Source organism: Equus asinus, chromosome 4, assembly GCF_041296235.1.
Source record: "Equus asinus isolate D_3611 breed Donkey chromosome 4, EquAss-T2T_v2, whole genome shotgun sequence".
Lineage (NCBI taxonomy): Eukaryota > Metazoa > Chordata > Mammalia > Perissodactyla > Equidae > Equus > Equus asinus.
The window spans coordinates 53,584,456-53,611,697 of NC_091793.1; the positions used below are offsets into that span (position 1 = coordinate 53,584,456).

General features: G+C 35.1%; 1 protein-coding gene across 1 annotated transcript in view; it reads right to left on the bottom strand.

The window, feature by feature from the left end:
* Window positions 1-27,242, bottom strand: part of ZDHHC17 (zinc finger DHHC-type palmitoyltransferase 17) — a 92,014-nt gene that overhangs the window by 24,623 nt on the left and 40,149 nt on the right. The window contains exons 6-10 of the mRNA XM_014841693.3: window positions 26,530-26,594; window positions 25,712-25,874; window positions 18,977-19,102; window positions 8,815-8,957; window positions 7,200-7,300 (exon numbers count right to left, since the gene is read on the bottom strand). Coding sequence (XP_014697179.2) covers window positions 7,200-7,300; window positions 8,815-8,957; window positions 18,977-19,102; window positions 25,712-25,874; window positions 26,530-26,594 — 598 coding nt within the window. The remainder of the gene's footprint in view (window positions 1-7,199; window positions 7,301-8,814; window positions 8,958-18,976; window positions 19,103-25,711; window positions 25,875-26,529; window positions 26,595-27,242) is intronic.

A 27,242-nucleotide genomic window follows, 5' to 3' on the forward strand; every position in this document is an offset into this window, starting at 1 on the left:
ATTTAACTGAAATAGGCATTCTCTATAAATAGCATGAGTTTTTTGGTAAAGGTTTAAAACAACCTTTATTCCTGATGAAAATTAAAAAAACACTAAGAAGTATAAAGAGAAAAACAATAATTCCACCCAGAGATGTCTTCTCTTACTTGGCAGTGTGTTTTTTATCATAATTGGGACCATAGTGTATTTATTAACACTAATAAAATAAATACATTAATCACCAATTATGTGCCATTTAAGCTGCACAAGAATCCTATGATAAATTCTGCTGCTATCCCCACTTTACAGGTGACAAAACTGAGAGAGAGGTTAATTAAGTAGTCTAAGGTTAAGAGAGAATTAGAGGTGGAGCTGATACTAAAACCCAGGCTCCTATTATCAATGCTATTCTGCTTCCTCGAAGCACTGAGCAGAATGTCCTAATTCACTAAATATTATGGGAACAGTATCTTCAGGTATGAACATTTTTAAGGCTTGATATATATTTTATACTGTCAGATTATTTCCAGAAAGATATACCAATTTATAACCACACTAGCAACATATACTGATCATTGAGTGAAGAAAAAAGTGTTGCCAATTTTAGAGGCAAAAGAAGTGTTATTCTATTGTAAACAGTCCTCCAACTGGAGATAAAACAAGTATTTGTCATCGATGTTTTTAAATGTTTATGGAATTATTTTTTTACATTTAACTCTCTACTCTACTTGGATGTTACTTCGATACCTGCTGTGAAATGCAGCTCTAACTTATCATAATACCCTACAAAATGAACCAAAAATAGTAAATCAAACAAACCAACTGCCCAGCCAAATACCAGAACAACTTTGGAAAGGGGACAAGCCACAGTATACCACAGAGTTCACGCTGGAAGTCAAGGAAAGAAGAAGATTCTGGGGAGGCAGGCTGCCTGCATAGTTCTTAATCCTGCCTCCACCTGTAGAAGCAGTCTGAAAAACGCAGATGAGAAGACAAAGTCAGAATCTGCATCAATCTCACCCGGGTCCTCTGACACTAAATAGGGCCCCCACCAAATCCACATGCTGAAGCCCTGAACTCTAATGTGACTGGATCTGCAGACAGGGTCTTTAGGAGGTAATTAAGGTTAAATTTGGTCATAAGGGTAGGACTCTAAGCCGACAAGCCTACGGCCCTATAAGTGAAAGAAGAGGGAGAGATCTCTCTCCCTCTCTCCTTGCCATGTGAGCCAGCAATGTCAAGGCTGATACCACAACTGAACGAGGAAAGAGTACGCCGAAGCAATGGCTTCTCTAATAGGCAAGAAAGATACTGCTCCTCCCCATCATTCATTATACACAGTGTCAAATACACAGGATAATATCTTAAATAGAATATCTTTAGTGACTTCAGAGAACTTTTGCACAAGCGCACAAAAAAAGATATACAAGAATATAGCAATATTTTTGGAATTCATAGAAGGTGGTGATTGGGTACTGGAAGATAGGTATTAAAAAGCTTAGAGGATATTAGAAGGAAACTAGGAAAAATACACAGTAAACTGAAGGAGTCCTAAGAGTAAACTATAGAAAAGAATGGTTAAAAGGAAAATGCATAGAGGAAAATGATAATTTTACACTCTCCTCATTTTTATATATGTAATCATCCCAGGCTCTAAAAGTTCTTCATGTCTATCTTTAGTTTAAAAACTTAATTTAACTTAAAATATGACTGAAAAATGATTTATTTTTAGACATAAAATTTCTAATAACCTATAGAATGAAATAGAAATAGAAATAGAAATCTAATAACCTTCTATAATGAAATAATCAATATTTCAAAAGTGGTGCCAACCACAGTTGACTGTCCTGGCTATGACAATGAATTTTACAGTTGATTATTATGATTATTATATTATATGGTCAATAAACAAAATTTTCAAATAAATAAAAGGACAAGAAACAAGATAAAACTACTCATGAATCCAACACCCAGAGACAACCACAGCTAAAATTATATGTACTCACTTGCCACTCTTATCCTTTTTGCATTTCAAAATTAGAATCACTCCATAAATATAATGTTTTTGCTTATTATATACACTTTAAGTATCAGCTCATATCATTAAATCCTAGAAAAGCTTTTTTTCTTTTTTGGTGAGGAAGATTGGCCCTGAGCTAACATCTGTTGCCAATCTTCCACTTTTTGCTTGAGGAAGATTGTCGCTGAGCTAACATCTGAGCCAATCTTCCTCTATTTTGTAAGTGGGATGCCACCACAGCACGGCTTGATGAGTGGTGTGTAGGTCCACTCCCACAATCTGAACCTGCGAACCCCGGGCCACTAAAGCAGAGCATGCAAACTTAACCACTATGCCACTGGGCCAGCCCCTAAATCTTAGCAAAGTATTTTAATTGCTATTTTAGCCCATACTGTTATGTAGTGTAACTGATAGAACTATCCCCCTATTCAGGTTGTTTCCATTTTTTCCCTATCCTAATAGTACAATAATAAACATCCTGGTAAATAAATCTTTGATCATATCTCTGATTATTTACTTACGAATAAGAAATCATTAAGAGAGATTTAAAGCTCTTTCTACAGGTTGTCAAATTGCTTTTGAGGGGGCTTTATGAATTTAAAATCATGCTCAGAGTCTAACATAAAGACATCTGAAGATACACTGTCTCAGGGCAAAAAGCTGGGTTCTACCCCAGACCCTTGATAATCACCTACGTGATTTTGAGCAAGACGTACAACTTCTCTGAACTTCCGTTTTTCCATCAGTTAGAAAACAGCATTATGATTTGTGTGGTTTGTTTTTTAGTCTCAAAGAATTATTCTGAGAAACAAGTAAAACAATGTATCTGAAAGAGCTATAAACAAAAAAGCACTGAATTAATGTAAAGTACATATGGGGTGATAATTAATGAATAGTAGAAAAGAATAAGAACTTATTTATTAAAAGTTTCTATCAACATGAAATTTATTATCACCACAAAATGCTTATTGGATATCATATCATGAAAACTAAAAGTTCACACAGGTGATCCTCAGGCCAACTCATTACAACTGATCTGTTACCCCACAATCAACACTCACGGTGCTTTTCAGTCATCCGTGGACATGCACAAAGCGGCAAATGTAAGAATCTCCTTCACACACATTCCCAGCTGAGTCGACAAGGTGACACTCTGCCTTCCTGTTTCAACTCTCTCATGCTGTAAACAAGTGTCCTTTCCGTGGTCTATTTAGTCCCACATTTTTCGCAGTTTTTGTGCTCTTTGTTGATGATTTTGCTTTTTCTTTTCTGAAGAATATTGGCCCTGAGCTAATATCCATGCCCATCTTCCTCTACTTTATATGTGGGACGCCTGGCACAGCGTGGCTTGACAAGTGGTGCATAGGTCTGTGCCCGCGATCCAAACCAGCGAACCTGGGCCAGGGATGCGGAGCATGCGAACCCCACTGCTCCGCCCCTGGGCCAGCCCCTGATGATTCTGCTTTTTAAAATGGCCTCCAAGTGTAGTGCTCAAATGCTGTCTAATGTTTGTAAGTGCAAGAAGACTGAGAAATGCGTGCCTTACAATGTGTGTGTCAGATATGCTTTGTTCAGGCATAGGTTATAGTGCTGTTGGCCATGAGCTGAACGTTAATGATCAACAATAAATATTAAATTTGATGTTTAAACAGAAACATGTAAAACAAGGTTATGTAGTGACTGGTTGACAAACATGTTGCAGTAATCTAACCACCTTCTTCCCCCAGGAGTAATAGGTTCAGTATTTGCTAATTCAGTATTCACAGAGACTTTACAGAACATAAGTACTGTGAATAATGAAAATTGACTCTAACTCTATTTTTCAAAACTAGTCTAACCAGCTTTAATTATGGATATGTAATCATGAGTTGCATGAGGCAAGTGGTAAAAGCAACAACAAAGAGGCTGAGGACAGCAGAGCGGTGGACCCTGCCAGCTGCTGCGTTCTCTCGCTGCACCTTAATCCTGGCCTCGTATTATGAGCCTCAGAGCTCCTTCCTGTCTAACAGCCTTTGTGCTTCCATTATAAATTATTCCAGGCTCCTTTCTGTTCCCTTTCTGCTCCACTCTCTGGTCTCAAAAATTTAATACCAAAAAACAAAAAATGTAGCTCTAAAATCATACAGGGCCTAGATATATATATGTTCTTTTATAACATAGAGAAGTGTCAAGTTTTTTTGGATAATCAGAATTTAAGTTTGTTTGTGATTTCATTCTACATTCCATGAATATCACGCACACATACACATACATTCAAAAGAAACTATAAATGCACATTTAAAGTCCATTTGGACACAAACTTAACTAGATTTAAGAGTCATGCATAAACAATAATATGCACTTATGCAACACTTCACATGTCAGGTATGTCCTACACTATAGTATATTCCACTTTTCAAGAATTCTGTGAGAGAGCACTAGGACCAGCCCTCCGTTACAGACAAGTATAGAACTTAGTATGCTCACTGTTCATACTACAATTCTTATTCGAAAAATTAACATGTGAAATTTACTCAATGCATTTAAAAAATGAATTATATGCCATTCTATTTTAAAGCCAGAATTATTCAAATAGGGAAAGTTAAATAGACTTGATTGTTCTAGCCTTCCCTTCAAAATCTACCTTTCACATTCTCAACTCCCCAGCTTCAGAAACTTGCAAAGCTATTTTATACTCTCTCCAAATAAAGCAAAGCAAAAGATTCAAATTATACTATATAAAACTCGCTGGCATAAAGGTTTTATTGTTTTTTTTTTTTTTTTACTTTTTATTAAGATTATGATAGTGGGGCCGGCCCCGTGGCCGAGTGGTTAAGTTTGCGTACTCCGCTTCAGTGGCCCAGGGTTTCGCTGCTGCTGATCCTGGGCACAGACATGGCACCACTCATCAGGCCATGGTGAGGCAGCGTCCCACATGCCACAACTAGAAGGACCCACAACTAAAATATACAACTATGTACTGGGGGGATTTTTGGAGAAAAAGCAAAAAAAAAGACTGGCAACAGTTGTTAGCTCAGGTGCCAATCTTAAAAAAAGAGTCAAAACAAAACAAAGAAGTGAAATTTAAGAAAAAAAAAAGATTATGATACGTTTACAACCTTGTGAAACTTCAGTCGTACCGTTGTAGGTGCACCACTTCACCCTTTGTGCCCACCCCCCTTTCCCCTGGTAACCACTAATCTGTTCTCTTTGTCTACATGTGTAACTTCCACATATGAGTGGAGTCATACAGAGACTGTCTTTCTCTATCTGGCTTATTTCACTTCACATAATACCCTCAAGGTCCACCCATGTTGTTGTGAATGGGATGATTTTATCCTTTTTTTACGGCTGAGTAGTATTCCATCGTGTGTGTGTGTGCGCATGTGCGTGCGTGTGTGTGTGTGTACACCATATCTTCTTTATCCAATCATCAGTTGATAGGCACTTAGGCTGCTTCCACGTCTTGGCTATTGTAAACAATGCTGCAATGAACATAGGGGTGCATGGGACTTTTGGAATTGCTGACTTCAAGTTCTTTGGATAGATACCCAGTAGTGGGATGGCTGGGTCATATGGTATTTCTACTTTTAATTTTTTGAGAAATCTCCATACTGTTTTCCATAGTGGCTGCACCAGTTTGCATTCCCACCAGCAGTGTATGAGGGTTCCTTTTTCTCCACAACCTCTCCAACATGTGTTACTTTTTGCTTTGGTTATTTTTGTCTGGCGTAAAGTTTTCATTATTTGGTAATTTACTAATTTTTCTGCCTTTCTCACTTACACGCATAACAGACTAAGAGTACGGCAACAGTCTAAAATTATTTTGAGATGTGAATCTGACTTTTTTCCTTGAACATAAAATTTACTGTCCAATTTAGGAAACAAAGTTAGAAAATATGTCTGGAATACTAAAGTCATTTCAGAGGTCAGTGTTTTTTATACATCTAAAACAGATGAGGTAATGAAAATAAGCAGATCTGTTTTATTCATATCAAATGTCCCAATAACACAATTCTAATACTCAATAAATCCTTGAAAAACAATTTTTATGTCAAGGTATAATACTAACCCAGAATGAGCTAGCGAAAACTGCCACATGGAAAAATTTCAATAGATACTTATGCCCAGAAAGTATTTTAAAAGTAGTATACTTTCTGAAAGTAATCACATAATGCTGTAAGAATAAAAGAACTACAAGTGTAGCTTCAATTCTGTGCCTCACTCTCAAAAGTAAAATAAGCATGTTTTGTTTTCAATTAAAATACAAAACAACTGAACAAAAAGAATACAGTATTATACCACGCAAGACTGGGAAGTGAAACCACGTATTAATTAAACTCATTCAGAACAGTTACAAGTCCCCGAGAGCTGCATACTGTTTAAAACGTATTTTATATACTTTATGTTTTGAAAAATGATGAACAAACATGAAATTTATTTATTATAATAATTTATTTATTATAATAAATCAGACTGCCCTACTGATTGACCTATGTAACAATACCAAAAGTTGACACTGGTCTTATTTCTTTGATACACACACATGTTCACACACACACATTCATAATTTCCAACTACGTTACTTTTTAAAAGTATACTACATTGAAATAATTTGCTCGTTAGTAAACATTTGAAGATACAGCATTACATGCTTTCCATGAAGCAAAAGAGAAAATTAACCGTTACCGACCACAGCAAAATAAGTTGTGAAATTAAGAAAATATTTAGAGAAAAGTTTGATACTAAAACATGAAAATCAGAAGTTTAGTAGAAAGGTTTAGAACACGTGTTATAGAGTCAAACAAGTACGTATTTCTTTCCCAGCTTTCCCAGAAGCCAGCCATATGGCGCTGAGCAAGGATGACAGCTTACCCTGTTTAAACTTAAATTTTCCCATCAATAAAATGGAGATAACAATACTAAAATATAGGATGTATGTTAAATGAGTACAAAGTATTCAAGAAAATGCCCTTAAACACTCAGTAAATGGCAGCTATTATTACTGATGTTGTTATCTAAAGCAGCTTTCAAAAGCAAGCTATTCAATATAAAACATTTAAAAACAATATTTACATTAGTTCCCAATTATTTTTCTAAGAATACTTTTTTAATACAGCAAATCGTGAGTAGTTCGGTCCCAATGTTAAATTACTATTAAACATTTGTTTAAAAACAAACAAAAATTGCTTTAGATACGATCTTTATAACCAAAGGATATCATTCCAAAACCAAAAGAACCACGTCACATACATCCAGAATTTGGTTGCCAAATATATTCCAAGGGGCAATGCGCTATGCATTGAATGATCAAAAAAGGATCTGGAAAACACAAGTTTTGTAAAATTTGAGCTCTATATTTCACTGTAAAAATGAATCTTTATTTATCTAAATGAAAATTAGACACACATTCTACATAGCAAACTCTGGTTTAACTAAAATCCAGAAGTCCAGGATACTTAACTCCTAAGGCTGTTTTCACAGTAATCAATAATAAATGAGTTCACAGCTGAATGACTCGGCAAGATTCTGAGCTCCTTTTAGTTCACCAAGACTTAAAATTATATTCCCTTTACTTTTCACCTTCAGGATTTCAGGCTATTCCTCTTCTTTTAAATCAACAATTCACTTTAGCATACAGTCACGTGCCGCATAACAACGTTCTGGTCAACGGACCACATATACACAACAGCGGTCCCACAAGATTCATACCACACAGCTAGGTGTGTAGTAGGCTATGCCCTCTAGGTTTGTGTAAGTACGTGGTATGATGTTCACACAACGACGAAATCACCTAACAACACATTTCTCAGAACATATCCCATAGTTAATGACACATGACTACATATATAACTGTATCATTCAGCGTATTATTCACCACAGATACTATAATTTTGACACATGAGTAGAAAGCAATCCTCATATTTTCTCTGTTTCCTCATTTCTCTTTACCTACACACTCCCATTAAGCTTCAGCACCTCTTTTCAAACAGAATGAACTGGCTACAATTTAGTGGAATTGAAGGTCACTATTTACAGTATTTAGAATTTAGGAAAAATAAATCTTATTAAAACATAAGCAGGATCAATCATTCATGTAGGCTAAATAGAAAGTCTTGGTGATTTCCTATTTATAATAGCCCTTGGAACTCCTAGAAATACTAAAATTGAGATTAATTACCCAGAATTAAGCCCCTTTTTGAGAGTTAACACAAGTGTGTTACAAGTCATTTTTGTCTCTGTGTGTTATTTTCAGAACTCTTTTTTGAAATTTAGGTAAAAACAAGGTACTAAAGGAATGGAAATTAAGTGGAAATCTACGGACCGAAAGAAAATGGAATGATCATAATGTTTAAAGAAAAAAGAGAGAGAAAATTAAAAAGAAAAAACGGAGCCTACTTTACATGCTTAGACTCTACTTTGCTCCTAAAAATCAAACCTCTTTCTTACATACTGCCTATGATGAAAGAAAATATAACTCGTATGGAAAGGTAAGCTCAAGCATTATGATTACCTAAAAACAAGCACCATGTATATTACATTTAGAGTTCAACAAATGCAAGTACACGTCTACCAAAATGTTTTAAAACCATTTCAGCCTTACAAATTAGATGCTAGACTTTGTCACTGAAAGCACCTTTAGGAACATTTTAACAATGTTAAAATTTTAAAAGATTTCACACACAAATTTGCCAAAATTTTTTAAGATTAAATTAAGATCAAACATGTTACACAAAGCCAATGTTCTAAACATACAAAACATTAATTTTATATAGCAGGTCCAAATTATACTCCCTCATGTATAGTTAAAATATAGTTAAAAACAACATACTTACTTTGAAAGAAATTGTACTGTAGCCCAAACACCACCATACATTAGCCCTTTAATGAGCCAAGAATCAATATTTAGGTCTGCTATAAAACCAACCAGCCAAATAACTAGGAAAGGAGTTCCCAGCATTACTTTCTGCCGAAATTCCTGTATAGAAAGAAAAAAACAACTAGTTAGAAGGTTTTGCATGTTTCAAGTAACCTCAATGTGAACCATTGTTACCTTTGTGAAAACACGCAACAGAGGGTGAAATTCATCCATTCAAGTATGCCTACTATGTGCAGGTACTATTCAAGGCACTAAATAAAAAATTTAAAAGCACATAGTTAAAATTGTGGAAAATGAGAACAAAAGTTTAAGACTGGGTCTATAGACAGTCAGATATAAAAGATAGCTGTACCACCTGCTAACATGTGGACAGGCTAGAAGACAGGTCACGACAAATACCACCCTGTTTTACCAGGCGCACTGCTTACTAGAGAGACAAGGAAGGACCAGAAGGACTGATGGTCAAAGAACTGTATGAGAGAAGGAAAGCTGAGGAAGCTTAGCCTGGAGAAGACATTTGGAATGACACATATAAACAGTATATTAAAACCGTAAAATGAGATACAAAATAAAGTCAATCTACAGGGTACCAGAGTCCAGAGAACGGACACTGTGTGTCTCTGAACATTTCAAAGCAGAGTGCCTAATATTCCAGAGGTAGTTCCAGTTCATTTTCGTACTGGTCTGGTTGTCACGAAGTCCATACTTCTAAGTATAAAACCTATCTACTTCCTCGTGACATCTATCACAACTGTATCCTCAGAGCAACACGAGGTCCATCTATTGCCTCTTCCACACAACAGCCTTCACAAACTCACGGGCAGCTATCCAGTCTCTCTGAGTTACTTTAGTTGACAGATCTAAGATATCCCAGCTGTGATAGAATAAAGCTAAAAGTGTAAACATTACTTTCCTCATTGAATATTTACCTTTGTGGAGGCTAAGATGATATTACACTTTTTTAGCATCTCTTTCATCCTGTTGGCTTCTAGTGAAACACTTTTTAGTAAAAATGGCCACATCTTCCCCAATAGCCACTGTAATTCATTTTCTGAACTCAATTTGTACTTTCAACATAGACTAATAATTAAACATATCAACTTCAGAGTTTAATTTTATGCTGTAGTAAAATAACTAATCCTTCCAATTTGTTTTTTCACCTCTAGTATGTGTGAATTTTACATCAAAACATTAGAGAAGATTTATAACTGGGAAAAGAGAGTATGAGAAAGGGTGGGTACTGATAGGAGAGAAGATGAACATGTGTCATTTGAAAAAGTATTTACTAAAATTACCTGTGATTTTGCTTATTTTTAGTCAAGATACTGGTCTCCCTCAGCAATGGCCACACTTTTTCATTATTAAAAATTAATACACAATTTACATATAGTAAAATTCATCCTCTTTTGTGTACAGTTCTCTGAGTTTTGGTTAACTGACACAGCTGTGTAACCAGCAAGAAAATCAAAACACAGAACAGCTCTCTCAAGCCCTGAACCACTGTGTGCCCTGGTCCCAGCCCCGGGCAAACACTAATCTGATTTTCGCCTCTATACTCTCTTTGCAGGAATGTCATATAAATGGAACTACACTGAATGCAATCTTTTAAGCCCGGCTTCTTTCACTTAGAGAGCACATTCGACATTCATCATGTTGCCTGTGTTAGCAGTGAGTTCCTTTTTAACGCTGAGTAGCATTCTATCACAGGATGTATCCGTTTGTTTATCCACTCCCCAGCTAAGGGATTACAGCTGTTTCCAGTTTTTGATGATTGTGAATAAAGCCATCATAAACATTTGTGCACAGGTTTTTGTGTGAATGTAAGTTGATTTCACTTGGACAAAGACCCATGTGTGGGATTTCTGGATTTGTTTTTCAAACTGTCATTTAACATATATATTATAGTATTATAAAGATGTAATGGTGACGCACTGCTTCTACAGATATGAGAAATCTGTTTTCACTTATATTTTATTACAGAAATTCTCAAATGCAGTCATCCCTTGGTATCTGCACGGGACTGGTTCCAGGACCCCCACGGATACCAAAATCCAGCGATGCTCACGTCCCTTATACAAAATGGCATAGTATTGGCATATAACCTATGCGAATCCTCCCATATACTTTAAATCACCTCTAGATTACATTTACTTCCTAATACAATGTAAATGGTAAGTAAATACTTGTTATACTGTATTGTTTAGGGAATAATGACAAGAAAAACACTGTACATGTTCAGTACAGACACAACCATTGTAGGCCTTGCGATCCAAGGATGACTGAATCTGTGGATTTGGAACCTGCGGATACAGAGGGCTGACTATACACAGTAAATTTGAAAGCATTTTATAGTGAATACCTGTATATCAACCACCTAGACTCTACAATTCAGTGATCAATTTTTGTATGTGTGTGTGTGAGGAAGACTGGCCTTGAGCTAACACTTGTTGCCAATCTTCCTCTTTTTGCTTGAGGAAGATTGTCACTCAGCTAACATCTGCGCCAATCTTCTATTTTATGTGGGATTCTGCCACAGCATGGCTTGACGAGTGGGCTAGGTCTGCACCCAGGACCCAAACCTGCAAACCCCAGGCCACTGAAGTGGCGCATGCAAACTTAACCATTACACCACCAGGTCAGCCCCTCAGTAATCAATTTTTTAATTCAAGTTTTTAGTTTGAAATAACTATAGATTCACATGCAGTTGTAATCATTAATACAGACAGATCTCAAGTACCCTTTACCCATGTTCCCCCAATGGTTAACACCTTGCAAAACGGTAGTACAATATCACAACCAGGATACTGACATTTATAGTTAAGGTACAGAGTATTTCCATCACTGCAAGGATTCCTCATGTCCTTTTATAGCAACTTCCCCCCTACCCTATTCTCACTTCCATAGGAACCTCTAGCAACCACTAAACTGTTCTACATTTCTATAATCTTGTCATTTCAAGAATTTTATATAAATGGAATTATACGGTATATATGTAACCTTATGAGATTGGCTTTTTCACTCAATGTAATTATCTGCAGTTTCACCCAGGTTATTGCATGTACCATTAGTTCATTTCCTTTTACTGCTGAGGAATATTCCATGGTACGAATGTACACAGTTTAACCACTCACCCATTGAAGGACTTTGGGGTTATTTCTAGTTTGGGGCTATTATGACTAAAGCTGCTATAAACATTCACATACAGGTTTGTGTGTGAACATAAACTTTCATTTCTCTGGGATAAATGCCTAAGAGTGCAGTTTCTAGACTGTATGGTAAGTGCATGTTAAGTTTTTAAGAAGAAACTGCCAACTGTTCTCCAGGGTACTGTACTGTTTCACACTCTTACCAGCAACGCATGCATGAGTAATGCAGTCTCTCTGTACCCTCACCACATTCGGCATTGTTACAGCTTTCTATTTCAGTTCTTCTGATAGGTGTGTGATAGTAAGTCACTGTGGCTTTAAGTCACCTAGCCACTGTGCCTGATGACTAAAGATGTCAAACATCTTGTCTGTGCTTATCTGCCATTTTTATATCTTCCTTGGTTAAATATCTCTCCTTGTTTTCAGCCCATTTTCTAATTGGATTGTGTGATTTTTCACTGTTGAGTTTGGAAAGTTCTTTCTATATTCTGGAAACTAGTCCTTTGTTGGATATGTGGCTTACAAATACTTTCTCCCAGTCTGTAGTCTGTCTTTTCATCCTAATAACATGGTCTTTTGTAGAATAAAAGTTTCCAATTTTGATGAAGTCCAACTGATCGATTTTTACCCTTATGGATTGTGCTTTTTGTGTCAAAGCCAACTCTTTGCCTAGTTCTAGATTTTGGTAATTTTCTCTGTTTTTTCCTAAACGTTTTATAGTTTCATGTTTTACATTTAAGTCTGTGAACCATTTTGAGTTAATTTTTTTACACGGTGTGACGTTTGAGTTTTGTTTTGTTTTGTGTTTTGCCTACGCACAGCCTTTTCAACAAATGATGCTAGAGCCTTTGGATATCTTTCCACCACTGAACTGCTCTTGCACTTCTCTCAGAAGTCAGTGGGCACCTCTCTGTGGTTCTATTTCTGGGCTGTCTGTTCTGTTCCATTGATCTACCAATTTATTCCTCCAGCAATACCACACAATCTTGATTCCTGTAGCTATACAGCATGTCTTGAAACTGCGTAGAGTGATTCCTCTTTTTCAAAATTGTTTTAGCTATTCCATGTCTACTGCCTTTTCATATACATTTTAGAATAATCTTGGTTATATAGACAAAAAATCCTGCTGGACTTTTTACTTAATTGCATTAAATCTGTCTATCAATTTGGGGACAACTGACATATTTACTATGTTGAGTCTTTCAATTCATGAACACAGTATGCCTCCCCATTTATTTAAATCTGCTTTGATTTATTTCACTGGCATTTTAAAATTTGCAGTATACAAGTACTTTACCTATTTGGTTAGATTTACATCTAAGTATTTAAAATTCTTTTGTGAGCAATACTAAGATACTGTATCAAGTAGTACTGTATTTTTAATTTCAATGTCCACATGTTTATTGCAAATATATAGAAATAAAAGATTTTTTTTTCTTTTGGTGAGGAAGATTGGCCCTGAACTAACATCTGTTGCCAACTTTCCTCTTTTTTGCTTGAGGAAGATTGTCCCTGAGCTAACATCTGTGACAATCTTCCTCTATTTTATATGTGGGACGCCACCACAGCATGGCTTGATGAGCAGTGTGTAGGTCTGCATCCAGGATCTGAACCTGCAAATCCCTGGCCACCAAAGAGAAGCATGCAAACCTAATCACTATGCCACCAGGCCAGCCCCAATAAAATAAGATTTTTTACATATTTATCTTATATCCTGTGACCTTGCTGAACTCATTTATGAGTTCTAGGAGTTTATTGTGTAGATTCCTTGGGATTTTCTACACACAGTCATGTCAACCACAAATAGGAACAATTTTATTATTTTTTCCTTTCTGATTTATATGCCTTTTAACTTCCTCTTCTTGCTTTATTCCACTAGCTGGAACTTCCAGCACTGTGTGGAGTAAGAGCAGTAAGAGGGCATCCCTGCCTTGTTCTTGAGCTTAGGGGAAAGCAGTCAGTCCTTCACTTTTAAGTATCACGTTAGTTGAAGGTTTTATACATGTTCTTTATAAAGTTCAGGAAATTCTCTTCTATTCCTATTTTCCTGAGAGTTTTATCATGAATGGATATTGATCTTTATCAAATGCTTTTTCTGCATTGATTGATGATATAACCATGAGATTACTCTTCTTTAGTTTGTGAATACGGTAAGTTACACTGAATTATTTTTTAATATTACACAAGCCTCGCATCCCTAGCATAAACCCAATTTGGCCATGATGCATAATTCCTTTTATAGATTGCTGACTTCTACTTGTTAACACTTGGTTAAGGATCTTTGAGCCTATAATGAGGAAGACTAGTCTACAGTTTCCTCTTGTGTACTGTCTTTGCCTGACTTTGGTATCAGGGTAACATACTGTTTCCATTCTGCTACTCGCTAGTTCCACAAGCAACTTGCTGATATTCCTATATGTGAAGTGAGTTTCTTACAGACAGCATATAGTTGGGCTATATTTTATAATCCATACTGCCAATATCTTTTAATTGGTATATTGAGACTGTTTACATTTGATGTGATTATTGATATGTTAGGGTTTAAGTCTATAATTTTGTATTTTGTTTTCTATTTGTTCTCTGTATGTTTCTCCATTTCCTTTTTCCTGCCTTCTTGTGGGTTACTGGGAAGTCTTTTAGAATTCTGTTTTGGTTTATCTATAGTGTTTTTGAGTATATCTATTTCTATAGCTTTTTTAGTGGTTACTCTAAGTATTACATTATATAAATATAATTTACCACAATGTACTCGTGTCATTGATTTTACCAGTTCCTGTGAAGTGAGGAAACCTTACCTCCCTTTATGTCCCTCTGCCCTCCCTGGTTTATACTGCAAATTGTCTCAAATATGTTCTCTACATACATTTAGAGCCACATCAGACAGCACTATAATTTCTGCTTCAACTGTCAAGCATAATTTGGAAGACATAAGATGAGAAGGAAAGTTTACCATATTTACCCATAATTTTGCCTACCCTGATGTTATGTTCCAAGATTCTTTTTTTCATCATTTCCTCTCTGGTTAAAGAAATTCTCTTAGACATTCTTTTAGGGTAGGTCTGCTGGTGACAAATTCTCTTAGTTTTCCTTTATCTAAGAATGTGCTGATTTCTCCGTCACTTCTGACACATACTTTCACCGGGTATAGGATTCTGGGTTGACAGTTCTTTCCATCCAGCTCTTGGAAAATGTGCCAGTTCCTTCTGGCCTCTTTGGTTTCTGATGAGAAATCCACTATCATTTGAATCGTTTTAGCCCCATTTATAAGGGGATTTCAGGATTTTTATTTTTTGGGTTTTAGTTTCCAGAAGTTTGACCCCATGTTCAGTGAAGATTTCTTTGAGTTTATTCTGTTTAGCCTTCCTTCCACTTCTTAATCTATAGGTTTGTCTTTTGCCAAATTCGGGGATTTTTTTGGCCATTGTATCCTTGAGAACTTTTTCAACCCCACCCTCTTTCTCTTCTTCTTCTGCGACTCCAATTGTATTAACATTAGATATTCTGTTATAACCACAGGTCCCTGAGGCTCTGTTCATTTTATTTTTTTCAGATTATTGCCTCTAGTTTTTCAAAATGGGTAATATTTATTGTCCTCTCTTCAAGGTTACTGATTTTTTCCTCTGTCCCCTCTATTCTGCTGTTGAGTCCATCCATTGAGTTTTTTTTATTTTGGTTATTGTAATTTTCCAGTTTTAAAATTTCCATTTGGTTCTTCTTTGTATTTTTTCTATATTTCCATTTCTTTATTTCTTTTCAAGCATGTTCATAACTACTCACTGAAGCCTTTTTATGATGGCTGCTTTAAAATCAGTCAGATAATTCTAACATCTCTGTCATCACGTCATTGGTATTCTTTTTTTTTTTTGAGGAAGATTACCCCTGAGCTAACACCTGCTGCCAATCCTCCTCTTTTTGCTGAGGAAGACTGGCCCTGAGCTAACATCCGTGCCCATCTTCCTCTACTTTATACATGGGACACCTACCACAGCATGGCTTTTGCCAAGCAGCGCCATGTCCGCACCCAGGATCCGAACCGGTGAAACCCGGGCCGATGAGAAGCACAACGTGCGCACTTAACCACTGTGCCACCGGGCCGGCCCGTTTCGGATCTTCTTGGTTCTTGGTGTGATGAGCAATTTTCGTTCAAAACCTAGACATCTGGGGTATTATGAGATACTGGATCTTATTTAAATTTTTCATTTTAGAAGGATTCCTCTGATGTAGTTTGGCAAGGGGAGAGGAGTGAGGCATCTTCTCATTACTGCCAGGTAGGGTGGTAGTCCAGGATCCCAAGCTGACCTCCACTGACACCTGAGGAGGGCATCCCAATACTGTTAGGCAAAGGTGGGACTTCCAGCTCTCCACTATACCTCTACTGATATCTCCCTGGCTGGGAGGGTCAGGAGTGCCACATTACTGTTTCCTGTGTGGTCTCCACTGATACAGCAGGCTACGGGACCTCAACAATCAGTGAGGATGAAATTTTCAACTCTCTACCCGACCTTCTCTGACACCACCCCAGAAGAGAAGTTGGGGCACTTTACTACAGCCTGGTAACGGTAAAAGTTACGCCTTTACTAGGGTGAGTCGGGGCAGGAGGGGAGGCCCCCACAGTTTTTTCTGTAGTGTTCAGCTGCAGTAGAAAGTTATTTTCTAAAAGTTTCTATCTTGCTAAGCTGCCTCTTTTGCGGTCCTTGGGCTAAAGAGCAGGCTTTCGTTGGGGCCTCTTCCGTCTGCACCCATTTGTGATTCTGGCTTGTTGAATTTGTCAGCTCCTCTTCTGGGATACATGAGGCGAAAAAAGAGAATGCAGGGAAACCACCACCATGCCATTCTTTAGGTCCTGAGCTCCCTGGCTGCTCTGCTTTCTTCTCTCCATCTTCCAGAGTCTTCTTACATTTGTTTGTACATAATGTCCAGATTTTGCAGTTTTACTGAGCAGGGAGGAATAGGGAAAAGTACATCTACTCCATCCTCCCAGATTTATTTTCACATAATCAATAAACATTAAAGAGGAAGATATGTGAGACTTCCACGGTTAACAAAAGGGATCATGGGTTTTTAAATATTAAGAAATACTAATTTAGAGATTTCCCTCTAACTTATTATTACAGAAGTAAACTCATTTAACCATAAATCTGTCTAAAATCTTCTAACCTCGAAAAATCTAAGAGCTTTAAAAACAGTTTTCTAAATCAAGATTTCCTCCATATCTCATTAGCTACTAGCACTGTCCAAAAATATATTCTTTCCATTTTGGGATGACTTATTTTTTAGTAAAATACTATTGTGACCTAGCTATCATTGATTTCTTACCTAGGTTTAAATAAAGAACATACTTCACACTAGCAAATCAAGTCACCTACATGATTTAAATTTTTCTAACGTGAAATGAAAAGAGAACAACAGTCTTCATAATTAAAAATACTTAACGTCACAAAATCCCCAACCATCATATATTTTTATCTAGTAACCTTTTTAAAAAACATATTATATTTAAAGTTACTAATGCAAAAAAAAAAAAAACCCCAAGAAATAAAGTGCAGGGGGTACTCAACTTCCGAACTGATCACAATAATACACAAATGTCAATAAAATTGTGCTAAACTTTTTAATGAAGCTCTCTTTTTCAAAAGAAATCACCTAAACACATATATAGCTCATTATTTCTATAATAAGTAACTTTATATATTAATAAACATTTAAAATTTACAAAGTCATTTTCACCTGACTATATATATTTAAAAAATCTTTAGAATATTTACACTAAACAAAATGAAAGCATAAAGATTATGGGACTTTCCAAAGTAATATAAGACACTTTTATTACTAGGCTCATCATTATGAGACATTAGCCATTTTTCACTCTGTTGAGCAAAACTGGAGCAAAAAAACCCTAGAGAACAGAGCAACATCAAAGTAAATAAATAATAAATCATTTTTTGTATTATATTTAATAGTGAAATGAGAGAGTTATCACGACATGCAAAAACTACTCATTATTCTCAACTAACAGACTGAAAATAGGCAAGATTATAAATCATAAATCTAACTCTTTTGATGTCTAAGTAATGGACCAATGGACTTTTCAGCTTACTAAGGAAGTCTGAACTCCCACAAATAAGTGAGGTATGCTTTCAAGTGTGCTTCCCTTTATCCAAAACTTGTCATTTTGTTCTAACAGGCAGATCAATCTTAACTTTAAACAAACAGTATTACCACTAGAACACCCTGAATAAGACATACATAAGATGGTACTCAAGGCTTAATGCCATTCAAGTTGTGATTATTGACAAGTTAGCAAATATCTTGTCAATTAGTTATATAAAGAAATTGTGGGTCAGCTAATTTTTCCTTTTATAAGGAAAGAAATATATACTCCTCTTTGGCAGAAATTTTCTTAGTTTTGGTATCATATTATTAAAATCGGGCAACTGAACCAATAGTTTAAAATTGAAGGTATGTGGAAGATCTAAAACAGACTTTCTATAGAGAAGTAAAGAATATACGTTTCTCTCTCTAAAAAATGTTACAACACATCACATAAGAATGGAAAGTTTAAATTAATTAGAGCGAGAGTTGAGTCGTTAAAAAAGATATGTATTAGGACTAAGACTTTTCACAATTTATTACCATACTAAAAAATGCACTTAAACAGGAAAAACTTTTATGATGTCTCTATTACTTAAAGAAGGCCAGCTGAATTAACAAACTAACATTTATGTTAGTGGCCTATGGAGACTTAGACAGCTTTCCTATTTATCAGATAATATGAACAGTCCATCAACCATGTAGGCAGAGCCCTGAGAAACTTTGCTATCTCCTTTCATTTTATCCTAGATGAAATGGTATTTTAAAAATTACACTGGCCAATGTCAAAATTAAAGGCTGTAAATACTCATGCTAAGAAAGTATGCCTATGAATCTAGCTTAAAAAGACTATCTATTGAAAATCTTCAGTCATAAATTTACCTTATCAGCCTTCAGCTTTCTAAGGAAAGATGGATTGTCATATCCTTTTGCTTGCCTTGCCTCTTGCAAATGGTTGATCATCCACACATTTTTTCTCTGCTTTGCCAAATCAAGTGCTGATTCACCCTGATAAAATAAGCAGAAGAAATTCACATTAAAAATGAAGAAAAAGCAGAATATTTTAGTTAGTAACTTTTAAAGCACTTCCATAAAAATAAACTGACTACACTATTCATCCATTAACATAGTTTTTACATTGGGCAAAGTCAATTACTAAAAGAATCTAAATAATCACATGTTACTGATTATGCTTTCCCATTCAAGGTACAATCAGAAAATGTATCACCCAACGTCTTCAACAGATTCTACTTCTGCTGGCGTTTTGATTTAGAGAGTAAATCAAAAAGTAGGTATTTTAGCACCTGCTGGATCAGAGGCTATCACTAAGTTTATCAGATATTTCATATTCTTTAAGGGTTTCATTAGTAATAGCTATCGCCACAAAACATCTTGCTATAATATCAAATTGCCAGAAATCTCTCAGTTTAATTTCAGTTATGACAAGTCTGAAGAAGAGGCTTGAGAAGAAAAAGAAAAGTCAAATTCTACTTCTACAAGACCTGCATTCTTGATCGTCTTAAATTCATCCACCCATCCAGAAATTTTCAAAGAGAATAAGAGCAATAACAAAAAATAGTGAAACTCAAGTTATAGACTTGTAGCTTAACCTCAAGAAAAAGAATGCCAAATAGTGTAAGTGAATAGAACTAAAATGTTTTAAAAGAAGTAAGAAACAAGAAATAAGCAATCCCAATTCTGGATCTATGCTTCTTTTTGTCTTTATTAATTTAAAATCTTATTTCTCCTTTCGTAAATTAGTCAGATACCTACATTTCTATTCTATTTAAAATTCTCCACTATTTATTACTTCTTTAAACAGAAAAGTGAAATTCAAAATTTTGTTTGCCAAAATTTCAAGCATGTATAGATGAATATTCAAAACCACTTTAGAAAAAAGAAAAAAAACACTGAAATTGTATTTTAAAAAACTGAATGAAAATAAAGTAATAAGGAGACTTGGGGTGCCTTATTTATGAGGGATGATTATTTAACTAGAGTACAATTTATTTTTTAAAAAACACACTGAAAAAGAAGCAAAATAAACACACCACAACCACCAATAGTAACAACTATAACAACACGACAATAACAACAAAAAGCCCAACCAATCCTTTAATAAAAAGATCAATCGTATTTAACAAGGAATGGGCTAATCTTGGTAATAAGTCTTCCACAAAAAGGGATATTTACCTTAAAATATCTCCTTACCTATTCAAAAATTCTATTACCTAAATTGTCAGAACCAGCTAATTAATCCAAACTATAAAGATTACCTGAATAAAAGCAATCCCTTGGGTAACAACGCCCAGAGAATATCCTGCAGTTGCCTCGGTCCAGCTGAGCATCCCTTCCACTAGAGGGCCAGTGACACCTAAGGATCGCCTAGACAAAAAGATGGAGGGAGCTTTAAGAAATCTTGCAACTACTCTTCTAGTCATCTGACTACTTTTGTATAGCTCTTTTATTCAGCTGGTAAAATAAACAAGCAATTAATTTGAAAAAATATACTAAACCCAGGGTTCTGAATCAAGTCTATATTGGATCACTCCATGTGTCAGCCAAAATGGTAAACGATAACAACAGCAGCGTTAACAACAAGTATCATGGAGTAGTTATAGACCATGTAACTGGGAATAAAAGAAATTCTTCAAGGGTTTGGGGAGATAAACATAATGGAAGGTAGAGGGTGGAAGATCACTTTTTGCCTAAGGAAGGTTGAATTTCATTATTAAAACTAAGGAAAATTCTTCCTTGGAGACCATCTAGGTCAGGTACTTAAGAAGTAATGAAAACTACTTTCTGAAAACAGCTTCTTACCTCATTTCAAGAAACCATGTGAGTCTTTCAATATATTAATTAACAAAGCTCAGTAATTTTACATTCTGCACAAGTTAAAAATTATGTCATTTGACAATTTTAGAAAGAAAAATTCATAAATGCTTGGGCAGCACTCAGAGATTGTTTCCCCAAAACTCAATTCACCTAAATTTATCTATATAACCAAAAACATGTGCAAGGGGGCAAAATATTATTTTTTAAAAATTCAAAAATGTGACACTACCATAAAAAGGGATGACCGTATGTGTATTTTTTTGTTAATTCTTAGTATCCCAAATCACTTTTTCTCCCCAACTGTTCTTACTTAACAAAATTTGAGTTTATTCTATATAACTATTATCTAGGGCCATGGTTCTTTGAGTCATATCTGATGAAGCCACTGACCCTCTCCCCAGGAAAGTTGTAATACATGTAACATTTTTATAACAATTTCAGGGGTCCACGAACCCACCCTCTAACCAAATTTCACTGGTGGGTCCCAGATTAAGAACCTCTAAGCTATGGTATATGGCCATTCCTGATCCATCTAAGGATCAAAATACCCATTTTAAAGTTATCTAGCATTTAATATTACTTGTCTCCAAAATAAGTTCTATCTTATTTTGATAAAAGAATCATTTGTTTATATATTAAAAGAATTGAATTCCTTACTCAAATAACTAATTCACAAGAGTAAACATCTAGTTAATATAAAGATAGATTTCTAAGAAACTTAAGCCTAATCTTATTTAGGAAATAGCTATTTTAGAAGAAACAGGATCAACTAATAATTATGTAACTATTATAACACAAAGTATAATTTTTCATATTCTTTGGAGAATGTAACTTTTAGTAGCTGTTAAAGCTATATCCAGATTTGTAGGCTACATCTTTTTGTTATAATTTGTGATTATCAATCAGACTCTCTTAAGACCTAAAATAAAAAATGTTTTTCCATTTGACAAAGAATCTAGGGGTTTTTTTTAATTAATGAATTTTTCCCTTTCAAAATTCGTAGCAATTTAAGTTTACTTAATTAGCTTGACATTCCACATAGCTAAAATGATATGTGACTCAAATTACATATGACTAAAACAGAACCAATTCCTATCACGTTTACCCCCCAAAAATCTTTTTCCTTCTGTCTTCATAACCTCAATATACATCACAAGACATTCAGTTATTAAAATCCAAACTTAGGTGATCAAGGTTGTTTTCTTCCACCCTCACATCTACACTACCTTTTCATTTCTACTCTATCATTTCCAAATCCATTCATTCCTCTCCATCTCTACTCCCACAATCACAGATAAACTAACATCATCACTTGTCTGATTTATTGCAACAGCCAACTGATCTTCATCTGCCCCTTCCATTTTCTTAATTCTTCAAAGCATTCTCCACACAGCAACCAAAGCAATCTTGTAAAAATATTTAAAACACAAAGATTATATAACCAGGCGACATAAAATCCTTCCAATTGTTTCTCATGACTGAAAATACAATTAAAACTCCTTACTGTGGCCTTGCATGACCTGGCAACTGCCATTCTCAGTGACTTCAACCCCCTGCTCGCTGCACTTGGTCCAGGCTGTCATTTCTGAACCTCTAACATGGCGAGCTTATTCCTGGCCTTGGGCCTTGCATCTGCAGGTTCCTCTACATGGGAAGTTTTTTCCCCACAAATCTTTGCATTAACTGATCCCTTCTCAGCCAACAAGTCTCAAAGCAATGTCATCTCCTCAAAGGCATTCACAAATCACTCTCACCTCTCACGTGATGTGGCCTCCTCAGCCCTCCTCAGTCTACCACGTTTGTCTGTGTGTGTTTAATTTACTTATTGTTTATTTCCTCAATACAACCTAAGCGGTGAGAGAATAAGGACTGCATCTGTCTTAAACACCATGACTTCCCAGCACTGAACAAATGTGCTGAATGAATGAATAAAAGGTTTCCATCAGAAGGTGGTGACTGGACTCCAGCATATTAGGAGTGCCAGATTCTAGCAGAAAACGCATTGATACTATTTCATCTTTTTAATTACATAAAAAGACCATTTTAAAACAAAAACCTACTTTTTCACCAGTGTAGATAAAAAGACTATTTTTACTCTGAAAGTATAAATGTTCCCTGAGCAACTGAAGCAACCTGTTACACTTTATTTTCTTTAAAAATAATGCCTCTCCAAATAAGTCAGACAGAAAGATAAAAACTATATGACCTCACTTATATGTGGAATCTTAAAAAAAAAAAAAACAGAAAAACAAACCAAGCTCATAGATACAGAGAACAGACTGGTGGTTTCCCGGGGGAGGAGGGGGTTGGCGGCTGGGCTTATAAAATACATAAGTCATGGGGATGTAATGTACAGCATGGCAACTACCGTTAACAACCCTGCACGGCATATCTGAAAGCTGCTAAGAGAGTAAATCTTGAGGGCTCTCATCACAAGAAAAAAAGAACATTTTGTGACTGTGTAGCATGACGAATGTTGACTAGACTTGTGGTGGTCATTTCATGATGTGTATAGGTGTTGATCATTATGTTGTACACCTGAAGCCAGTGGAATGTTGTATGCCAATTACATCTCAATTTAAAAAAATTAATTAAAAAGCATAATAATGTCACTCCAGAAGCTACTTTTATTTGAAAAGATGTTAAATTTACAAATTACACAACTCAAATATTTAAAGATCATAATCAAAGAGAAGTTATCCACAATTTTATATGGATAGAAAACAGTATTTTTTAAATGCTCTAAAAATATACACTACTAGTTTCAAAGACCAGAACTGTGTAGTCATCCTATCATAATTCTTTGGTATTCCTGTAATTTCAATATACTGATATGGCTCTTGGCAGAGTCCATGGAGACTCACCATTTGCCATAGTGAAACAGGCTCTATCTTTGCAATGACATAACACTAAGTTATCCTGAAATGTACTCCTGGGGCATGAACACTTTAGGAACGGCTGTCTGGTATCAAAGAGAAGAAAAGTAACCTAAGCAATTCAGATAACAAAACATAAGGTAATCTCACTAATTGTTTCTTATGGGGATACTGGTCAGGTTTAGTCAAACTCCTCCTTTCTTATCCTTGGGGTCAGTCTAATTTACTAATCAGTGTTATGAACTCTTCAGAGCTTCCTAGTTAAAAACATTTGGAAAAGGAAAAATTTCCCTTTATAGTTTCAGAAGTGGCAGAGAGTTATTCTAGCAGAGTCATGAAAACTAGCTTAGATGTAAGGCTCAGGATTACACAAATTGTCATTCAGTCAGTCCACAAATATTTAGAGTGCCCATTAGGTGTCAGGTACTATAGTACGTTGACTTTACTCTTTCTGTATGTTTACTGGCAGATACTAGATCATTCTGATTACTTTGGATAGGGACAAGAAGACTTCAAATTTAAAAAAAAAAAAACAAAAAAAAGAGGGACCAGCCCGGTGGCACAGCAGTTAAGTGCACACATTCCACTTTGGCGGCCCAGGGTTCGCCAGTTCGGATCCTGGGTGTGGTCATGGCACTGCTTGGCAAGCCATGCTGTGGTAGGCATCCCACATATAAAGTAGAGGAAGCTGGGCATGGATGTTATCTCGGGGCCACTCTTCCTCAGCAAAAAGAGGAGGATTAGCAGCAGATGTTAGCTCAAGGCTAATCTTCCTTAAAAAAAAAAGAAAGAAAGAAAAGAAACGGTTTTCTCAATTTCTTACAGTTTCCAGTAAGATATTTGATATTTACTTTGAAAAAATATTTTAAATTAGACTCATTTCTAAAAACTGGTTAAAATCCTAACTAAATTAGGCTCCATATAACTAGTCTAAGTTATCTTATTTTAGTAGTATAACCTTCTCTTCTTAGAGTAATCAAATAGAGATAAACTATTCATTGGAACATAAATAGATGCCCTGATCCAGCAGGAGATAACCTACTTTTTGATTGCCATTTCAGATTACTATGTGGTTCAAATCCCTTTCATATTTAATTAGCACATATCCTTTAGAAATTTAAGAAATATGACTCAGAAAATATGATTTATAGTTAAAATTAAAGAACATTTGTCAATGGGCACAAACTTATTTATGAATGTACATTATTAAAGGATGTTTAAAAGTTTAAAGTCATTTCACAGAAAGAGACTGCTGCTGAAAGATGTTGTGGATCTTGAAGCTTAAAAATAAGCATAGTTAACCAAAATTTAAGACCACCAACAGAATTTTCTTGCAGGTATTCATAAATGTCTACAAATTTCTAAATACTCAGAGTATAAGTGCTAACTGTGCTTTGCTCTCAGTGTATACTTTTCCTGGATTAGTCCAGCATTTGAGGGAGAGGGGTTCTCCTATAAACATCATAAAGGTGTTCATCAAATTTAAAGGTCCTGATCTTTAAAAAAATAAGACAACAAATGACCAAGTCAAAGAATCACTAAAGTTATTGTGCATAATGTGGTTTAACTACAAACTTGTGATTCTCTGTAGTGGTCTTCTTAAAGAAACCAGAAAACACTATTCCCTTCAGCTACGAAAACACAGATTATATAATTTAATTTCCAAAAGTCCATAGGAATTCAGTAATGAAAAGGCCACTAAAATCTTAAAACTACTTGAATAGTAAAAGATGAAGTAAATAAACCAATCTTTCAAAATAAATTCTTGCATGGAAGCAAAGTGCTGAGCTTAAATAACACATTTCTTCCATCTTTGACAGTCTATGAAAAAAATCTATGTTTTATTGAGGAATTCACATCTTAGTAGCCACATTTCACATAGCATATCAATCTGGGTTATTTTTACCTTGATATTCTGGGCATCAACATTAGCTCCAGCTTCCAGAAGAAGACTAATGACTGTGGTATTCCCTGCTAGTACTGCCCAATGCAGAGCAGTGTTTTTGTGATACTTGTCACCAAGGTTAACTGAAACATTGAATGTTAAAAGCAATCTAGTTGGATCCACACTGAAAAGGAAAAAAAAAAAACAAACAACAACAACAACCCTAATTTCAATTATAGAAATCATTACAGATACTAAACTGATTGTGGCTGCATATGCATTCCATCTTTGAACATTTCTATTCTAACCTATACTCAACAACTTTACAATTGGTAATGAGAGAACATTCAGATAGGAAGTATTAAGAATGTGCAACACCATATAAAGTAACATAGCTCCAAGGGGGAGCATTCTTGGTCTGGACAATTTTAATTTTTGATCTAGGGATTAATATCATTTAATATCTATATAATTAAACAAATTAAATTTTTTAATTTAAATCTGGATTGTTCCAAAAATGATTTAAGGCAACTTATTAATATATTAAACTTGCAAACATGCAAATTACATGAAAAAATTACTCTTTAAAGAGATGATAACATCTCCCATTCGTGGAAATTGTTAAAAGAGGAACAGATTAAAGATACTACAATTACCAAGGTAAAGGTAAGCAAAGAGACACAAACATCCAAAAAGGTTATTTATGTTATATACCATATACTCATAATAAAAATTTTAAATATTAGAAGTAGAATATTAATTGCTTTTCCTCATCACTTATTTTACATTTGATTAATGTTGAAAATGATCTGAATAAGTATTTTATAATGGTTACATACTTATGTGTTCTATAAGCTGCCCACATTAAAGGTGTCATTCCATTCTGATCCATCATATCTACATCCTGATAGAGTAAAAAGAAAAAAGTCAGGCAGTAAAAATTGCTAAGTTCCTACCAAATTTACTTGGAAAAATCTAATTTACACATCACAGGAGAAGTCAATATAACACTACTCAATCAAGGGTGATTTATGAAAGTTTTTCTTTCTTAACTTTAAAATAAAACTATTTATTGTCACTAAATATTTTATTTACTATGTATATAAATATTTGACATATATAGTAAATATATATTTAATTAACGTATATTTATAGTTTTCCCTTTTAAGATACTTTAAACAGCCTTTCAATGTTTTGCATTTAAAGATCTTGACCTATTCTTCATCTTTCAGCCACAAACGACAGGTCAAATGATTTAAGTCTCTGAAAAACTTATTTATACTAATTCATGATAGGAAGAAATAATAAAACTGTTCATTCCTAGGCATTTCAAAATAAAGAATAAAAAGACCTATCATTTTAATGAACTCAAAAAAGTCTGTTTGCCTTTTACTTAATCGTCATGCATGCACATTTTTAGAGTTAAATGATTCTGCAAAGTATGTGGTGAAAAAGCAAGCTGATAAAGCAATTCTCCTACTCCCCACCATTTTCACCTTTTTTATCTCATTATTTTGGCATTTACCTCCATATCTTAAAATAGGATGAATTA